This window comes from Pseudorca crassidens, chromosome 3, assembly GCF_039906515.1.
Source record: "Pseudorca crassidens isolate mPseCra1 chromosome 3, mPseCra1.hap1, whole genome shotgun sequence".
NCBI classification, from domain to species: Eukaryota; Metazoa; Chordata; class Mammalia; order Artiodactyla; family Delphinidae; genus Pseudorca; species Pseudorca crassidens.
The window spans coordinates 153,522,135-153,542,365 of NC_090298.1; the positions used below are offsets into that span (position 1 = coordinate 153,522,135).

A 20,231-nucleotide genomic window follows, 5' to 3' on the forward strand; every position below is an offset into this window, starting at 1 on the left:
AAATATATATAATTAAATTTGTAGTAAGTGTTTTGAAGGAAAACTACAGAACACCTTAGCTGATTAGCTGATAGAAATGGAAGAGGCCTTTCTGAGGAATTTACAGTTAAGCTGAGACATGATGGATAGGAAGGATTTAGCTAGCCAGTTGGGGACAAGTATTTCAGAGGGAAAAGATGCATATGTGCTCAGAGACAGGTAGAACACAGTCCATAAAGAGCTGGGACTGGAGTCTAATGAACAAGAGAGGCAGGGGCAGAAGCAAGAGGCATGAGGCCAGTCATCACTGGTGGGGCACAGTGAGTGGGATTACCTGAGGGATAAAGGAGAGACTTCAAAGGTCTCTAAGTAAGTGTGTAGATTATTCTAGAGATACGTGGAGAACTGACTGGGGAAGGGGCAGGAATGCTAAACTGGAGGATTAACTAGAAGGCAATTATTTTTCAGCCCAGGTGAGTGGTAAAAGAATCTTGAACCAAGGAGTTGGCAATGGTAAGATATGAGCTCTCTTTTGGAGGCAGAATTGAAAAATTCAAGAAATAGATTGGATGTTGGGAGAAGGGGAGAGAAAATGATCAAGATGACTCTAAGATTTATGGAACGAGAAACTCAGAAGATGGAGATATCACTGACTGGGCTCAACAAGAATGAGAAACTAGAGGGAGAAAGAGGTAGAAAGGAGATCAAGAGCTGTTTTGGTCAGGTTAATGTTAGACGATAGTGAGATATCTACTTGCAGAAGTCAAGGAGGAAGCTGGATACATGGGTAGGAAGCTGAAAGGATAGGTCTGGTTTGAAGAAATAAATTTTAATGTTATTAGCATACTGATGGTGAGTGACATCATAGAATGGTTGAAAACTTCTTAAGGCAGTACTTTTTAAAATAGCAAGAAGGGAAATCGCCTTTCAGGGTTGAGAATAGCACTAAAAATTATATATATATATCTAATCTATATAATTCATATTCATGTTGACATGCATAAATTATAATTAAAATATATATACTCACATACATTATGTGTGTGTATATATATATGTATGTCATAATATATCAGATGTAGGAACAGATCACAGGGGAAAGAAGGTACTAGTCAATGAATGGGTACTAGGCAATTGATTATCCATATGGGAAAACAAAAGTAAATTTTATCCCTTTATCACTACACATACAGAAATCAGTTCTAGGTGGAAAAATGAAAAGTGAAACTTTGGAACTTTTAGAAAAAAAATAGGTGAATATCTTTATGTTCTTGGGATAGAAAGAAGTTTTGGATGTGAACGTGTTCAATAAAAATTTGTAAACTTAAGCACATTAAAATCAAGAATTTCTATTCATCAGAAGAAACCATAGGCACTTCCCTGATGGTCCAGTGGTAAAGAATCCACCTTCCAATGCAGGGGCCTCGGGTTCGATCCCTGGTCAGGGAACTAAGATCCCATATGCCGTGGGGCAACTAAGCCCGAGTGCCACAACTATTGAGGTCGCATGCCTCAACAAGAGAGCCCATGTGCCGCAAACTACAGAGCCCACACACTCTTGAGCCCGCGCGCCACAACTATAGAGCCCATCCACCCTGTAGCCCGGGCACCACAACTAGAGAGAGAAAACCTGCACACTAAACTAGAGAGAAGCCCGAGCGCTGCAACAAAGAGACCGCATGCCGCAATGAAAGATCCCACATGCCCCAATGAAGATCCTGCGTGCTGCACCTAAGACCCGATGCAGCCAAAAAAAAAAAGAAAAAAAATAGATAATCAGCAAGGACCTATGTATACCAAGGAGGTCTATCAACACTCTGTAATAACCTACGTGGGAAGAGAATCCAAAGATGAATAGATATATGTATATGTATAACAGAAAAAGATACTGTACACCTACAACATATACAATATTGTATATAAATGTTACCCCCCAAAAATAAAAATTAATAAAGAAAAGAGGTAGTGAGACACAAGCTTTAAAAAAAAAAAGAAGAAACCATAAAGAAAATGAAAAGACAAGCCACACTTTGCGAGAAGATATTTGCAATCCATATCACTGATAAAAACTACAAATCAACAAATTACAGAAATGAAATGAGAGAGAAATGAAAAAAAGTCACATACAAGCCTGTTACAGAAAAGGAAAGACAAATCATCCATAAGAAAAAGCTCTTTTACATTTATTACACTGGCAAAATTTATGAAGTCTGACAAGTTTTGGAGGGGAGATAGATCATTGAGAACTCACACATCACTAGTGGGAGTGTAGATTTTCACACCCACTTTGTAAAGTGATTGGGCATTAAATTTTAAGGTTGAACATTCACTTAAATATTACTTTAGATAAATTCTTACACGTGTATACTAGGAGACCACAAGAATATTCATTGAGTACTATTAAAAAAATGAAAGAAATGTGAAACAACCCAAAAGCCCAAACTGAGAATAGATAAATAGTGGTAGATTGATAAAATCAAATATTCTGTAACAGTGACCATGAAGGAACACTGGCAACACTGTGATTCAATCCTAGAAACATACCTAACGCAGAGTGAAAGGGCAAGTCCCAGGATATGGCATACACTACATGACATTTTTGGTGAAGTTCAGGAAAAAACAAAATTAGATAATATATTATTCATATGGATATACATGCTATAAAATTATATACAGGAAAAAAAGCAAGGAAATAATCAATGTAGACTCTGAGATGGTGTTATCTGTCGGAGGAAAGCATGAAGGCATGAAGATGGGATAGTGGAAGAACTCATATATATACCAAGTGGTTGAAAATCTTTTATCCTGTAGGTTGTCTTCTATGAGCTCATGTATGTTAATTTTACCTTTATGCTTTATAATTTATGTATACATTGTATATCTTTTCTATTTGTTGAACATACTAAAATAGATATAAGAAGAGCCCTTACCCCCAAATTATATAAAGTATATACAATAAGTAAAAATGTTAACATTAATATACTCTTGGTGTGAGACTGTGTGATGTATCGGTATTTGTTGTATTATCCTTTGCAACTTGTAGTCCCCTCCAAAATAAACTTTAAAAAAAGGGAAAATAACAAGTGAGAAAAATAGGAAGTGAAGAAGTGGATACAGTATATAATCTTCTATCAAGAAGATGGGCTATGAGATGCAAACTATTATATATAGGATGGATCAACAACAAGGTCCTACTGTATAGCACAGGGAACTATATTCAATATCCTGTGATAAGCCATAATGGAAAATAATATGAAAAGGAATGTATATATATATGTATAACTAAATCACTTTGCAATACAGCAGAAATTAACACAACACTGTAAATCAACTATATTTCAATAAAATAAATTAAAAGAAAAAAAAGAAGAAGATGGGGGGAATTCGCTGGTGGTCCAGTGGTTGGTTGGGACTCCACGCTTCCATTGCAGGGGGCACGGGCTCGATCCCTGGTCGGGCGAACTAAGATCTCACAAACTGCGCGGCCAAAGAAAAAAAAAGGCTACGAAGAGGAGTAGAATTTTGGGGTAAGAAGGGTGCTGGGAGTGACAGGTGTTATTGGATAACTGCAGAAGGAAGTGGGGGGTAAAGAGAGACTTCTTAAAAATGTATTTTAAAGATGAAGGCATATTGACATGATTTAATATTGACTGGAAAAATTCTAGAAGAAAGGCTGAAAATTATGAGACAAGGGATAAATGATAGCATGAGGTCACTGAAGGTTAAAGGAATTAGATACTTCATCTGTAATAAGTGGGAGGAAGACGGGATGAGCATAGATGCAGGTGCGTTTACAGGTTTGATGAAGAGGAAATAAAAGCGTTTGTATTCTTCATGAGGAAAATGATGACATCAGGAGAGTCGGACAGAAGTGCCAAAGGTCTGAGAATGCATGAAATTTGAAGTGGGTAGTTGGAAAGGGAAATTACTATATATTCTAAGATACGAGGTAACATTAAATGCCCATTTATGATTGGACACTATGGAATTTAAAGTAATACCAATTGTTTTATTTTTGTGATTATTTTGTGGACAGATGTTCCTACGTAAACACCCCTCCTTGCTCATGTATGTTCGAGAGTGCAGTCTCCCCATACAAATACCTTTCAAATTGAGCGGTAACATCTCTCAGGCTCTGCACTGTACTGTTATACCTTTCCTGCAAAAGCAGTGTGGTCTGAGCATGAGCAGCATTACTTTTCTCCAGTTCAGCTTCTTTCCTAAGAAAAAGGAACAGTTAAAAGATAAAATGCTAACTGCAAATCATTAGTCTCAGAAAGAGACTAGGATTACCTTTGACACTGTGAATCATATATCCCACATCTTCATGTTTATATCAGATACTGGCAGCTTAGACCTAACTTTATGACCTACATCTAATAGCCTGTTCATTTACATACAGCTTCATTTTATCTTTCCTGCTTTTATTTTACTTCTGTTTTCATCCTAATTTACTTACTTATCGTTTCATATCATACGTACTTAGGTAGGTAGTTTAAACACTTTTTTGGAAGAAAGTAGATTAAAAAGACTCTGAAAGAAAATTTTGATAGCAGCCAAATCTAAAGAATGTGAAGGATTACCAGTTAAAAAGCACTAGGGTTGAATAAAATTTAATTCTCTGCATTTAGACATTGAAGGAACACTAGGTACAGTTAAGTTAACTTCATTTTAAGAGTTCTTTTGAAAAAAGAGTTACAGAACTATGTGGATTTATTTTGATTACACCAATTACCACATAATAAATTGTTATCCAAAGATTCAACAACTTATTTAGTAGACTATTTTGCATAGACAGAATGGCTTTTAAGACATCTTTATAAATATATACTATAAAACTATAGAGATTTTAAAAAATATTAATATTACATATTACCACAATGGTGATACAACATTTTTGGTAGGCATATGAGCTTATAAGAGATCTTTTAAAGAACAAATAAAAACTGTAAGTAAGAAGCATTATTCACTTACAGACTAAGTTGGACACTGAGACAAGATAGTTGATCAAATTCATTCTGTAATGAGTATAGGGTTTAAAAAATATATACCACAGCTAAAAGCAATCAACTAGTACTAAAGGGTTTATAATAAAAATGTTCTCTTTCCTGCCCCCTAGAGGAATCGTTGTCAACTTCTAAGTTTTTCTCTTAAGCTTGAAATTTCCAGGCTGGAAAGAACCTTAGAAATGATCTCATAAAACTCCTTTATTTTATATCTAATAAAACAGAAAATAAAAGAAATTAAGATTGTCTTGCTCAGAATCACACAACTAGTTAACAGATCTAGGAATAAAATCCTTATCTCCTGACCTCCGGACTGAGTTTGTTGAGTTAGAATAAATGATTATCTCATCTTTCTTTCCTAAACTGACATCATTCACTCAAGTTTCTTAAAGTACCTGTTCCCTGAGGCTGGTTGCAATATAGAACAATCCCCCTAAGTACACTTTGGTAGTGTTCCCCAAAATGCAAGCATAGAGAAAACTTTCGTGTTTTTTTAATCAGTAACAAAAGAAAACAGAAAAGGGATTAATAACAAAAGTACCTAATAAGAGATAGATACACACTTGTGAAATAAGTGGCAATTCTGTAGCTTTATGTCTAGTCCATGGTTCCTTGCTAGAAAATGTTTTACTGCTGAAATCCCAAGGATTCAAATATTTATTCACAAATTGAACTCAAGAATCAACCCAGATATTTTTGTTTTATTTTGTTTTTATACCTTTTGTATTTATTAGCGCTCTCTCTTTTTTTTAACAACTTAAACTTTTAATTTTTATTTTATTTTATTTATTTTGGTTGTGCCAGGTCTTAGTTGCGGCAGGTGGGCTCCTTTGTTGTAGGTTGTTAGTTGTGTCATGCAGATCCTTAGTTGTGGCACGTGAATTCTTAGTTGCAGCACGCATGTGGGATCTAATCCCCTGACCAGGGATCGAAGCCCTGTCCCCTGCATTGGAAGGTGGGTTCTTAACCACTGCGCCAACAGGGAAGTCCCTCAACCCATTTAAATAAATGTAGTGGAGAAGGACCTATAATGTGATGAAAATAGTATGGAATAAGAGCTTAAAAAAAAAAAAAAAGCATGAGAACTTAGGCTTTCTACTTTTTTTTTTTTTTAAACCCACTAGCTTTGTCTACCTGAAATTGTCCTCCTCCTCTTTCTGGCTTTGGAGACTGAGGTTATTTATTTACTTATTTTTTTATAAATTTATTTTATTTTTGGCTGCATTGGGTCTTCGTTACTGCGCGTGGGCTCTCTCTGGTTGCAGCAAGCGGGGGCTGCTCTTTGCTGTGGTGTACAGGCTTCTCACTGTGGTGGCTTCTCTTGTTGCAGAGCACAGGCTCTATGTGACCAGGCTTCAGTAGTTGTGGCACGTGGGCTCAGTAGTTGTGGTGCACGGGCTTAGTTGCTCCATGGCATGTGGGATCTTCCCAGACCAGGGCTCGAACCCGTGTCCCCTGCACTGGCAGGCGGATTCCTAACCACTGCGCCACCAGGGAAGCCCCAGGCTTTCTACTTTTAATGACAAATTTTTTATTTTTGAATGTTTCCCAGTTCTGGTTGTTTTTTTCCCATTGTGCTTTTTGATTGTTACTTCTGAAGTGTTTGTGCTCCCTCAAAAGAGGTAATTAAAAGTATAACTTACACTATGATGCATATATGGACAAAAAATGGAAATGTTTCTTATTAAAGGGTGGGAATCTTATTATTTTGGATATTTTTCTAGATCTGTTATCATTCTAATGCTAATGTCCAATAATTTTTAGAAAATATAAGAGCAGTATAGGAATACAAAATTTTGGTTATTAAAACTCTCTTTAGTTAAACCTTGGGCCTTAAATAAAGAAAGGGCATGGCTTCTGACTTTGGCTGTCATACTTGTTTATATGCACATCCTGTGCATGTACTTTACCTGTCTGTGTTTATCCCTTATTTGTAAAATAATTCCAACCTCACCACTCACACGATTGGTGTGAGAATCCTGAGAGAATGTACTAGAAAACACTTGTCAACATTTGAAGTCATATATAAAAATGAAGTCCTATTAATACAAACCCTTTCAGTCTTTCTTCCATGAGTTTTAGTTCTTCACCTCTAGATTCTGATTCTTCTTCCAATTGCTTGACCAGGCTTTCAACTTGTTCCTCCTTTTGCTGTAATTTATCTAGCTCATCCAGTGCTTGCTTTAATTCTCCCTCAAAGAGATTCCTCTCTTTAACCATTTCCTCTTGAAAAGAACATAGCTTCTGTTGAAGACTAGAAGATAATTCCTGCATCCAAATAGAAAACCATCAAAATAATTTGAAAGCTTTTGAAAATTTAATAAATAATTAAATTAAATTGAATGATTTGTGAGGTTTTACTGAGGGCAAAAAAGAAGTACAGATGAAGTATGGACACTAAATTCAAGAGCCTCCAGGAAACTTGAAAAATAGAGAGATATCATATTTATTTTATCATGGATTATATCCTACACTTTGTTAACATTATGGTAAATGCTATTTCAGTCTTTTTTCCTACGCAACACAGACACAGACACGTGCGCGCGCGCGCGCGCACACACACACACTTAGAAAACCAAAATCATATTCTACAACTGACTTTTATCATTTTTCTCATGATTTATATAAAAAGAGTACTATGATTTCAATGTTATATAAAATATTTTAATGTTATATAACATGAGTAAATATGAATAAATAAATACAAATAAATCACTTGTGAAAAAATTTTAACATTACAAATAAAATGAAAATTGCCTACTTGTATTCTAACCTTAGTTTTCCCATTCCAGAGATAACCACTAGTTTGGTATTCTATGCCTTATGGTCTTTTTCTATATATTTATATACTTAAAGTGTAAATGATATATACTGTGTATGCAAAGGTCATTTAAAATATCATAAAAATAGTAGTTGAGATCTTTTCAAGTCAATATATACAGATCTACTTAATTCCTTTGTTGTTGCAGATTGACCAATGATACAAAATTTCATGTGCTTGTGAATGCCTGCTTGCCCAACTCTCACCAATGTATCATATTAGTAAATGTTTTAATATGTGCCAATCTTGTAAGTGACAAAAACAAATTATTTCTATTTCTTGGATTACTACTAAGGTAGCGCATCTTCTCGTGTTTACAGACTACCTGAATTTCTTTTTTTTTTTTAATTTTAAAATTTTTTTGGCTGCACCATGCAGCTTGTGTGATCCTAGTTCCCAGACCAGGGATCGAACCTGGGCCCCCTGCAGTGGAAGCATGGAGTCCTAATCACTGGACCGCCAGGGAAGTCCCGAAGCTATCTGAATTTCTACTTCTAAGAATTATTTATTTCCATCCTATGCCTATTTTTTTTTTTTTTTAGTGAATTGTCCTTTTTTCCTCATTGATATGTAAAGTGTTCTTTATGTAATCTGCATTTTAAATAACTGTCAGTTTCCTTTCTTGTCTAATTAGACACTCTTTTACCATAGAACTGTAAATGCCGATGTAGTAATCTAACACAAGAATGTGCTGAAAAATTTTTTTAAACAATTTCCTTATTTTGCTTCAACTGCTCCTTGAATTTTTTCACATTATGAATAACGCTGTGGTGAACAGCAGTTAAATACGTGGCATAGGCACGATTATTTCCTCAGGATAAGATTCTAGAAGTAGAATTGCTGGATCAAAGGACATATACAATTTAAAGGTTTTCTGATATACAGGGAAATGTATTACCTAAAAGAAGCACTAGCGTTTTAAAATATTGTAGTAAACTACCTTTTCTTGTTGCAGAAGTGAATCAATTTGCAACACTTTTTGTTGTAGCTCTTCGTGTTCTTGTTGTTTAAGAACAGACCTCTCTTTTAAGTTTCGTATCTCAGAGTTTAGATTTTCATCCTGTTCTCTGTCCCTATTGATGAGGTCTTCTAGAAAAGGGAAAACATTAACAATGCTGTAATTAGATACTAATATTAACTTTGAGAAACCCAGATTCCCATAATATTCCACTATACTGCTTTGTAGCATGTTACAGAGATCAAGTATTTCCAAAGGGGGGAAAAATAACTCTGAAGTTGGTATGATTACTATATATAAAATAGTATGTATATTATATAATAAAACCCCCAAACCTAGTTCTATGTATCTACCAATTTTAAATGGCCACCCAATGGGGAAGTCAAGAACTGCACAACCATATATATTTCAATCAAGACAAGAAATATATTGAAATAAGCAGACAACAAATATCATAAAAGACAAAAATTCCCAAACATAGAACAAAATTTTTGTTGTTTATATAATTATTTTAGAAAGTTGTTATAACATAGCAGTACTTTTAAAAAATATCATCGGTAGTACTTATCTAAAGAAAGTAGTACTATAAACAGTGGAATACCTTTTTCTTTTTCAAGCAGCTGGCATTTAGCATTCATGTCTTCCACTTGTTTAGACAATAGAGCAACATTTTCCTCCAGAGACTGCTTAAGGCTTAAAACTTCATGATTCTTCTCTTTCAGATTTTCTTCTAACTGGGCAATATCTAGCTTGTATTTTTCCACTTGATCTGATGCACAACTGCATTAAAACAAATTATGTTGAAGAGCACATCTATTTAAGCATAGGGAACATTAAATGAAAAGAGATGAAAATGATGTATTCATCACAGTTCAACAAAATAAAGTCCAATTTAAAACTACGCTTCATATTACCTTATTTCTTCGATGTATTCTAAAAGTTTTTCTGTTTCAGATTTTTCATCAATCTTTTCTTTCTCTATTGAAATACTAAAAAAAATTGCACATATTAATATACACAATAATCACGCATAATGCTTACTCTGTACCAGATACTGTTATCTCAGGTAGGCTGACTCCGGAGTCCAAACTCCTAACCATTCACTTATGTGACCCCTCAAGTTGACAATTTAATATATGCAAATAGGAGGCTCAAGTTTTTTACTTTTAAGTAAGAAAGCTTTCCAAATATATTCTGACAAAAGGGTTATGATGATGAGAGTCATCCTCTGCAACACTCCAAGTGTAACAGAAATCATCTTTTCTGTAGCTTTCCTAGCTTCCCCACCCCCCACACATACAAAATAACATTTTGTGTGCCACAAAGCCTTTGTTCCAGGCTGCCTTATACTCAATTACTTATGTGTTTACCTCCTCCAAACACCACAATTTGAGAAACGGGCGAGCGACCAACAGACACCTTACACAAGGATATATACGAATGCTCAATAAGCACATAAAAAGATGCTCGACATTAATAACAACAAATTAAAATCACAAATGAGGGACTTCCCTGGTGGTGCAGTGGTTAAGAATCCACCTGCCAATGCAGGGGACATGGGTTCGAGCCCTGGTCCGGGAAGATCCCACATGCCACGGAGCAACTAAGCCCATGCGCCACAACTACTGAGCTCACGCGCCACAACTACTGAAGCCCGTGCGCCTAGAGCCTGTGCTCTGCAACAGAGAAGCCACCGCAATGAGAAGCCCGTGCACTGCTATGAAGAGTAGCCCCCGCTCACCGCAACTAGAGGAAAGCCTACACACAGAAACGAAGACCCAATGCAGCTAAGAATAAATAAAATAAATAAATTAAAATAAATAAATAAAATCACAAATGAGATACTACTTCACATCCACTAGAAAGGCCGAAATCAAATAGATGACAACATCAAATGTTGATGAAGATATGGAACAGATGAAACTATCACACATTGTTAGGCGGGAGTGTAAAACAGCAAAACCACTTTGAGTGTTTTAAAAAACGTTATATGTATACAACCCTATGACACAGAAATTCCACTCCTAGATATTTACTCAGAGAAATAAAAGCCTGTGTCTACAAAAAGGCATATATAGTTGACTTATTGATAATAGTCAAAAACTGGAAACCCAAGTATTGATCAATAGGAGAATAATAAACAAATGGAGGTATATTCATATAATGGAATACTACTCAGAAGTGAAAGGAGCAAATTATAATACACCCAACAGTACGGCTGAATCTCAAAAAATTATCTTAAACAACAGAAGCCACATATACACACATATGCATGCATGTGGTAATAAATGTCTCCAAAAAGGGCAAACTAATTTATGATGATAGAAGTCAGAAAGTGGTTGCAGGGGTACGGGGGCAGCCATGGGGGAGGAACAGGGGAGCAGGAAGGAGCATGAAGGAACTTTCCGAGGGGATGGCCACACTGTCTACCTTATTTGGGTGGTGGTTATACAGGTGTATACAATTGTCAAAAGTCACTAAACTGAATACTTACGATCTGTGCATTTTACTGTATACGAATTACAGCTGAGTAATAAAAAGAAGGCTAGGATTGTGCATTCATCACAGCTCCCTATACCAATACTTCTCAGTTTTGGTCTCACTACAACCTCCGTAAGATTATGTTGTTAGAAAGACCATGAGTCTTTCCTCATTACTGATACAGAAGACGTACAAAAGTAATACATTCATACATTTTTCAGCATAAAACGTTTGGGAATGATTAGGGCTCAACTGTCACTTAGGAAGAGAAATAGGGCAAGTAGAGGCAGGCAATGAGGTAAGTATGAAGGGAAGGTTAAAGTCTCAGTAAACAATAACTAGCCGAGAAAGGTAAATCAAAAATTGGTTACACACACACACACACACAAATTGGTTATACAAAGGAATCTCTTTCCTTTTAGTCACTCACATCTTCCCCTCAAGTTGTGCTATTTTCTCCTGAGACTCTTCGAGATTCTTCTGGGTAACCTGCAGCTTCACCTCCATGCCTTCTTGTTTAGCCATCATGCTCTACACAACAGAAATATCTGTTTTAGGAAATGAGAACTTGTTCAGATCCCCCGCTCCAGACACAGCAAACTTACCAAAGGTATCACTCACCCTCATCTTTATTTCTCTTTTGTTTCGAAGTTTCATCAACTCAAGGCTTAGAATTCTCAAATTCTTCTGGTTACTATCATCAGAAAACTAAGTACAACGAACATAAAAAATCGAGAAATATTTTCTATTAAGTCCTGTAAAAAAAATCACTTAAATATTGATTATCTATTATTGGGACTGTTATTTGCCTACAACATACTCTGGTAGAGAAAAGAGCCAGGATTACTGGTTTTACACTACTACTGTTCTTGTCTCTCCTTTTCCTTCATGTGACTTTCTGGTCTACTTTTGAAATCAGCTGCAGTGGTCGTTTATCTGTATATGCTAGAAATTCCACTGTGTGGCTCTAAGACAAGCTTCTTGGAGAGAATTTCGTAAAGTGTGTTTGCTTAACAAAATGCATCTGCATTGTTTGGTCTACTTTGAAATATGCAGACTATAGGGTTCATCGCAGGCCTAATAAATCAGAATCTCCCTGAGTGGGGCCTAGGAATCTGCTCCCTTCCCCGTGCTTAATTCGTATGCATTCTTACTCCCTTTGTAATCAAAGAGCTCCGCACATGACAGGCCCTGAATAAATGACTCTTATTAAGCTGAAGAGTGATTTACAGCTTCCTTCTACTTCTGTAAAAAAGCAAGACGACCATGTTAAGTCCTTTAAGATCATTATTATATTAATATTGATAAATACAATTTATCTATTGAACACATTTAGTCCACACAATTATTCATTTCCCACTATATTTCCAAAAGGATTTGAGATGGAAGCTTGCTATTATGCTATTATTTCTTTCAGAGAAAGATCTTTAAAGATACTTCTAGATGTAAATTCTGCAACATTTATTAGTGGCCTTATTTATTGGGGGTGATTTTGAAGAAGGCGAGATAGTGTCAGACATTAAAACAAAAAGTAAACTTTTTTGTTTATAACCTCTTATGTGCCAGGCACCAAAATAAAAAAGATGCAATAATAATTCCTACTGGAAGCAGCTTAATATTTAAAGTACATTTAGTGAAGGAAAATGACTAAACTAGGCCTAAAATTCCCAAACAGCTATATGAGAAAAAAAACATGTTTATTATTTATTCAATTGTAAATATTATCATGAGGTTCAAATACCTTAGATTTTAGTAGCTCATTAGTCCTGGTTAATTCAATAAGCTGTTTTTCCAGTGAAGCATTACTTGCAGAGAGAGATGTTTTTTCCCTGACGGCAGCATTTAGTTTTGCTTCCATCTTCTCCAACTCAGCTTCCAGATCCTGGATCCGCTTGTCTTGAGCACCACGTTCCTGCACAAGAACACGAATCTGGACAGAAACAAGGTGATAAATGAATAATTCACTGATTACTGCCAACATAATCACTAAATGCTACTGATAATCAAAATATTAAAGTTCTAGACAAACTTCTGATTGTGACATGATGCTCTTAGATATTCTTAGCTGTTTAAGCAATCATATTTATTTTATCACACATCTTGAAAAACTGTAAGCATTTTAAGAACAGAGGATTTGAACTGTCATAAACTTCTAGGTGTAATTAAACTGTTTATTCACTTTTAAGGATTTCTATCTATAAAAAGTCTTCTTTACTCTAGTTCTAATTATAGGAAGTCAAATTATAGCTTGAAATGCTAAATATCTTTTTCATTTCTGGGAAAGCAGAACTGGGCTTCTGAGTAGGATATGGTAGGCATCAGCAAGCCATCATTCCTGCTGCAATTACTAGGTAAAAACCAAAACCTAAATCAAAAACACATACTTGTCAACAAAAAATGTGGAAGCCAGAAGACAATGAAATGTTTAAAAATGTATGCAGAAAATCTGCCAATCAAAAATTCTATTCCCAATGAAATATCCTTTAAAAGTATGAAGGTGACATACAGATGTTTTCAGAGGGGAAAAAAAAAAGGCTGAGAGTATTTGTCAACAGTAGAACTGCATAAGGAATTCTAAAGGAAGTTCTTCAGGCTGAAGGAAAATGATCCCAGGTGTTTGTAAGATATGCACTTTAAGGACATAGATTGACAATAAAGGGATCGGAAAAGATTTACCATGTAAACATTAAACAAAAGAAAGCTGATATGGCTATGTTAATATCATACAAAGTAGACTTTAAGGCAAAAAATATTACTAGGAATAAAGAATTTTACGGGTAAAAGATTATTTCAAGAGGAAGACATAATCTTAAATTTGTTGTGCACAACAAAGTAATATCATAACTTCAAGATATACAAAGCAAAAACTGACAGAATTAAAAAGATAAATAGACTAATCCCCAGAGCTACAAATTTAAAAATACCTTTCTCAGTATCTGATAGAGTAAACAGACAAAAATATCAGTAGAGATAAAGATCTGAAGAAAACTGTTAAACAACTTGAACTAATTGTCATATATAGACCACTATAACCAACAAGTGCATGTACATTCTTTTCTAGTTCACATAAAACATTTACCCAAATAGACTGTTAGCTGGGTATAAAAGTATCAAGAAAGCACAGCTGCATTAAATCACATGAAAAGTATTTTCTACCCTCATTGGCTTTGTATTCATACTAATCTCAGTATTCTAAGCCAATTGCTTTAACTAAAAATATATCAAGCACCACTTATATATACAGCTGTGAACTAGATGCTAGGGACTGAATGAGCTTTAAGATTCCCTACTATAAGATTCTTTATGCCTACATTATTGGTTTAAAACCAATGTTGATAGCACATCATAAAACAGAAAAAAGGATGCTGAGATTATCTACATCACACTTTTTTCAGTTAAAGAAACTTAAGCTCCAAAAAAGGACTGTAAACTCAAAAGACCAAGCAGATAATATAAATAAGAGAGCCAGGCGAGGACTGACTGAGCAAATGTGGGGTCTAAAGAAGGCAACGGATGCGGAAACTGTGCTATCAGATCTTCTAATTTTGCAAGAGAAGTCAGAAATCTGAATTTGTTTTGCATGATATTTTACTTTTAAATATCGATAATTAATTCAAATTAATCAAACGAACAACAAATACTGTGGGGCTTAAATAAAATAGAGCTGTATTTGTCAAAAATTTCTATTCTAAAAGATTAAGTAACTGATACAAATTACCAGTTCTAATCCTGGCACTGTCACTCACTCACCAGCTATCTCATAGACACTCGGAGACACTCAGTTATTATATATCTAAGTATTAACTCCTACATCATAGGCATGCATCCTCAATAAAATGATAGCCAGTATTACTAAAATAAATACAAAAAGGATCAGAGCAACAAGGGCAGAGATTTGCAAAGTTATTTTGACATATTCTGGATCTTAAGCCAACATTTAACTGTAATCAATAGTAAGTTTTAATATGTCAAAAGAATATGTCTAGGGGACTTCCCTGGCGGTCCAGTGGTTAACACTCCACGCTTCCAATGCAGGGGGCACAGGTTTGATCCCTGGTTGGGGAACTAAGATCCCACATGCTGTGTGGTGTGGCCAAAAAATATAAATAAATAAATAAGTAGAAAATTCTTATTAAAAAAAAGAATATGTCTACTAGAAAGAGTTGCTCAGTAATGGAAACACAGAAAAAAGACTGCCAGAAAAGCAAAGCTGGCAGTGATCAGCCTTGCCCTGCTTAGGGAAGTAGGCAGGTTTTTTAGGTCAGCTTTGCTCAGTAGAGATTTCTGCTACGATGGAAATGCACTGTGCAGTATGGTAGCCACTTACCACTAGTGCCTACTGAGCAGGTGAAATGTGACTAGTGGAACTGAAGAACTGAATTCTTAATTTTATTTAAATAGAGATGTGGTAAATGGCTACTATATTGGATAGTACAGGCAGTAGGTCATTTTATCCTTGAGGAAGGCATATACCTATAGTGCAGAGATGCAGTAAGTTAGCACAACTCCATCACAATTCAAATAACCTGCTAGGATTTCATGCTCACCAAGTTTTCTAGCTAGTTACTGTCTGAACACATAGATTACTATATAGGAAGAGTGTATGCTATGAGTAAAGGTTAATATTTGATCCACATATAGTTGTAATAAACTAACATATTGATTTTAGTTATCCGTTTTTCATGAAGTAGATTACCTTGAATCCATCCCTTACTAAGCTAACAAATTGCATACCACATTGACAACCACGCTCTAAAATATGGTATCCAAGCCAAGGATTGGTTACCCTGTAGGTACTGGCCTGGATGGTACATATGCCTCAACTATATGACTCCTCAAATAGCAACAGAATCCTTGTCTCTTAACTATGTGTAACTCTTTTTCCATTATATTGCACTTACTTTTCAGTAAGTTGAAAGTACTGCTTACCTCTTTTACCAACATCTTCAAATCTTTTTCATTCTTTTGAGATTCTTTCTATTTGAAAATCAAAGAACAGAGACAATCAAATTTAAGTGCCACAAATACCATAGCCAAATTTGATTTTTAGGTATCAGAAAAGATTAAGGGTTCCAAACATTTCACTGACTCTATAAAATATTTTGTAGGTGACTTACCTAGCAAATGAAGGAAAAGGTTCTTCAAATCTTAAAATATTTCAGGCTTGAACATTTTTTACCCCAATAGATGAGGCTTTTGCTAACAAGTCCACTGAAAAGAACAGGTCCTCTTTTCTAATGTTAAACAGCAATACATTTTAAATACTTAAGTATGCTATCTCAGAAAAAAAAAAAGACTCTTAAAAAGAGAAATCAGGGCTTCCCTGGTGGCGCAGTGGTTGAGAGTCCGCCTGCTGATGCAGGGGACACAGGTTCGTGCCCCGGTCCAGGAAGATCCCACATGCCGCGGAGCGGCTGGGCCTGTGAGCCATGGCCGCTGAGCCTGCGTGTCCGGAGCCTGTGCCCCGCAACAGGAGCGGCCACAACAGTGAGAGGCCCGCATACCGCACAAAAAAAAAGAAAGAAAGCAACTTAAACTTAGATCCCAAATATGAGAAAAAACTACAAGTGCAAAAACATAAAGAAAAACTGAAATAATACACACTGATTCTAATCTACTCATTGCCTTTACTCTCAATAAGATGTATTTTTACGTATCTTTTTATATCCAATAGGCTTTCTGAGATAACGGCCCAAAACAGAATATCTATCTTTTCCATCTAAAGATGGAAGAAAAGTCATAAACACCTTGAACAAAATGTGTTTCATATATTTCTAAGTTGGGGAAGGGCCACCAGTCTCATGTTTATTAATTTCACACCTGATAGCATTTTCTATCAAGGAAGGCCTATTATGTAGGAGTTTTACACAAACTTGTTTGTAATTTAGTTTTAAATTTCAGAACTGTTTCTCTAAGAAATTCAAGTCAAGAAATTTACATCAATTTCCAAGAAAAGGGTATCTGTATCAGTGCTGCCCATAAAAATATAATGCAAGCTATGTACATATTTTCAAATTTTCTAGTAGCCATATTTAAAAGGTAAAATATTTAATAATACATTTTACTTTAACCAAGATATCAAAAATATTATTTCAACATGTCATTAGTATAAAATTATTAACAAGGTATTTTATATTTTTGGTACTAGGTCTTCAAAATTTGCTGTATATTTTACACTTACAGCACGTCTCAACTCAGATGCTAAATTTTCATTAGAAATAGCTATCTATATTTAGATTTCACAAAATATACAGATGAAAAGGTAGATTCACATACCCAAGTTATTCCAAAAACATTTAAGTTTTATAACAACAGAATCAAGTATCAGTTTTTAACTACCCATTAATTAAAATTAAATAATACTAAAAATTCAATTCTTCACTTTCAAGTGCTCAGTAGCCACACGTGGCTGATCACTTCCATATTGGACAACAGCTCTTTTTTTTATAGAACAAGAGACTTAGGTAATCGCCAAATTAATGAACAAGAATAAGCTTAACTTATAGCTTTGATTTCCCAACTCTGAATCTTTTCACATTAAAATACCAAGTTGTGCAACTCCTTAAGGAAGAACAACTTGCTTTATGAACTAATGGAAACCGTAATAGTAGGCTATTGCACAAGCTATAACATGAAGTTATTAAGAATTTAATCTCCTACCACTCCTTGGCAGTTTCTGAGTACTAGACCTCTTTTAGGCATTAGAATGTTTTTTCCTTTTTGTTTGCCAATATTTACTCTTCCGCCAAAACAAATAAACAAACAAAACCAGAACAACTCAAATTATGGTAACTAACAAATCAAAGCATTGCATAATTTTTAAAGGCTTTCTAAGCATTATAAAATTTACCCAGCTATAGAAATGACTGAGAAGTGGAGACCATTTTGTAACTTTGAACTAAGGGCACATTTAAACACAATATATTTAGTAATGACACAGGCAGGTATGTAAAGCTTGCTGGAGTTCCAATGATAATGTTTTACTAATTTACAGATTTACCAATAACCTTAATTTATACACTTAACCCATTCTACTCAAATACAGTACCTTTCAGAAATATTTTCATATTACAGTTTATAAACCAGCTAGAATATAAGAGCTCCTTACCTTTAATCCCGAAGTCTTAACTTTTCTTGCTGAAGCAGGCAAGGTAGTATCTTTGTCAATATTAAGATTTTGTTGAGATTCTGCTATAAAACAAATTGTACAGATCATGGTTTGTGCTTACATATTTGAACCACAGACAAAACACAATTCCCAAATTTCTTATAGCAATATAAAGTTATTCTTTTCTTGATTGTACATTTTCAAATAATTAGTTGCACAATATTTTTTACACATCTCTTTCCTAATTTTCCTAATATTCTTTGTAATATTCTCCAACAGAGAGTTAAAGTAACCGAAAAGGAAAACTACATATCTATGGCATCTTGCTTAATTTTCCTGGTTATACAACAGTGTAATGATGAAAGTGTTATTCTGAAGTTGACCCTTTTGTAAATCTATCAATTAAGAAAAATTAAATATAGGTGTAGCTTCACATTTTTAGAAATACTACAGCATCTTTAAATTTAAATACTGTTTTCTTAACTTCAAAATTTACAAGATCATATAACCATTATTTTATTTTGGGATCAATTACCTTTTTGTGTTTTAAACCTTTGTGACTTCCGAAAGGATACTGGTCCTTTTAATACTTCTGAAGTTTTAACATCATAAGCACCTGGAGATGGTGCACATCCTAGAGGAAACATAAAATATTAAAATCTCATCTAATGTGACTTATGATCTTAAGTTAAAAGCATGTCTTACAAATATTATATGATATTTATATGTGGAATCTAAAAATTAATACAAATGAATCTATATGCAAAGCAGACACAGACTCACAGACATGGGAAACAAACTTATGGATACCAAAGGGGAGCAAGGGGGGAGGGACAAATTAAGTGTATGGGATTAACACATACAAACTACTACACATAAAACAGATAAGCAACAAGGATCTCCTGTGTAGCACAGGGAATTATATTCAATGTCTTATAATAACCTATAATAGAAAATAATCTGAAAAAAATATAATTGAATCACTTTGCTGTACACCTGAAACTAACACAATATTTTAAATCAATTATACTTCAGTTAAAAAAAAGTCATAGTAAAGTAATATAAATGTAAAAATACTATTAATAAATTGCTTCTTTTTCTAATTAAAAAAAATGATATAAATGAACTTATTTACAAAACAGAAACAGACTCACAGATTTCGAAAACAAAGTTATGGTTACCAAAAGGGAAATATGGGGAGGAGGGATAAATTAGGAGCTTGGGATTAACATATACACACATACATATCTATATAAAATAGATAACCAACAAGACCTACTGTATAGCACATGGAACTCTGCTCAATATTCTGTAATAACCTATATGGGAAAAGAATCTAAAAAAGAATGAATATATGTGTATGTATAACTGAATCACTATGCTGTACACCTGAAACTAACACAACACTGTAAATCAACTATACTCCAATAAAATTTTTTTTAAAAGTTTCCTTTATTTTCAAATGTAAAAATAGCACCCATTTGATATTAGGCTTCTCTGTGAAGAATAATAAATATCATTATCTTCCCAAATGACCTTTACTTCAATTGGGTCAAAGGAACACAGACAACCGAGCAAAACAACAGACAGTTTTGGGATGAAAATTGTGTCAGAACAAGCAATACAGCTTTGTTATTAAGGACTGAATATAAGAAATAAAATATTTGGAATCAACTCTACTCAGAGAGATTCACTGAGGAAACCATCAGCAGATTTTAGAAATGAAGCTACTAAAAATGTCTAGCCCTCAAGATTTAGCTTGGAATAAAAATTTAGTGACGATCTAGCTCTGTCTAGTATCAATACACCAGAAAATTTATAAAGCCATGTTATGCAAAGTACAAACTACTATGCTAGACTATATTTCTATGTTTCAGC

General features: G+C 34.6%; 1 protein-coding gene across 4 annotated transcripts in view; it reads right to left on the bottom strand.

Annotated features, from left to right (window-relative positions):
• Window positions 1-20,231, bottom strand: part of HMMR (hyaluronan mediated motility receptor) — a 43,639-nt gene that overhangs the window by 21,283 nt on the left and 2,125 nt on the right. For 2 of the 4 annotated variants that reach the window (XM_067732921.1, XM_067732923.1), the window contains exons 2-12: window positions 18,889-18,987; window positions 18,354-18,433; window positions 16,175-16,222; window positions 12,987-13,175; window positions 11,867-11,953; window positions 11,676-11,776; window positions 9,679-9,753; window positions 9,366-9,544; window positions 8,747-8,895; window positions 7,039-7,253; window positions 4,083-4,199 (exon numbers count right to left, since the gene is read on the bottom strand). In XM_067732921.1, the coding sequence (XP_067589022.1) occupies window positions 4,083-4,199; window positions 7,039-7,253; window positions 8,747-8,895; window positions 9,366-9,544; window positions 9,679-9,753; window positions 11,676-11,776; window positions 11,867-11,953; window positions 12,987-13,175; window positions 16,175-16,222; window positions 18,354-18,433; window positions 18,889-18,987 (1,339 nt within the window). Of the gene's footprint in view, window positions 1-4,082; window positions 4,200-7,038; window positions 7,254-8,746; window positions 8,896-9,365; window positions 9,545-9,678; window positions 9,754-11,675; window positions 11,777-11,866; window positions 11,954-12,986; window positions 13,176-16,174; window positions 16,223-18,353; window positions 18,437-18,888; window positions 18,988-20,231 lie in introns of all 4 variants that reach the window. The other 2 variants (XM_067732920.1, XM_067732922.1) reach the window with 1 other exon arrangement.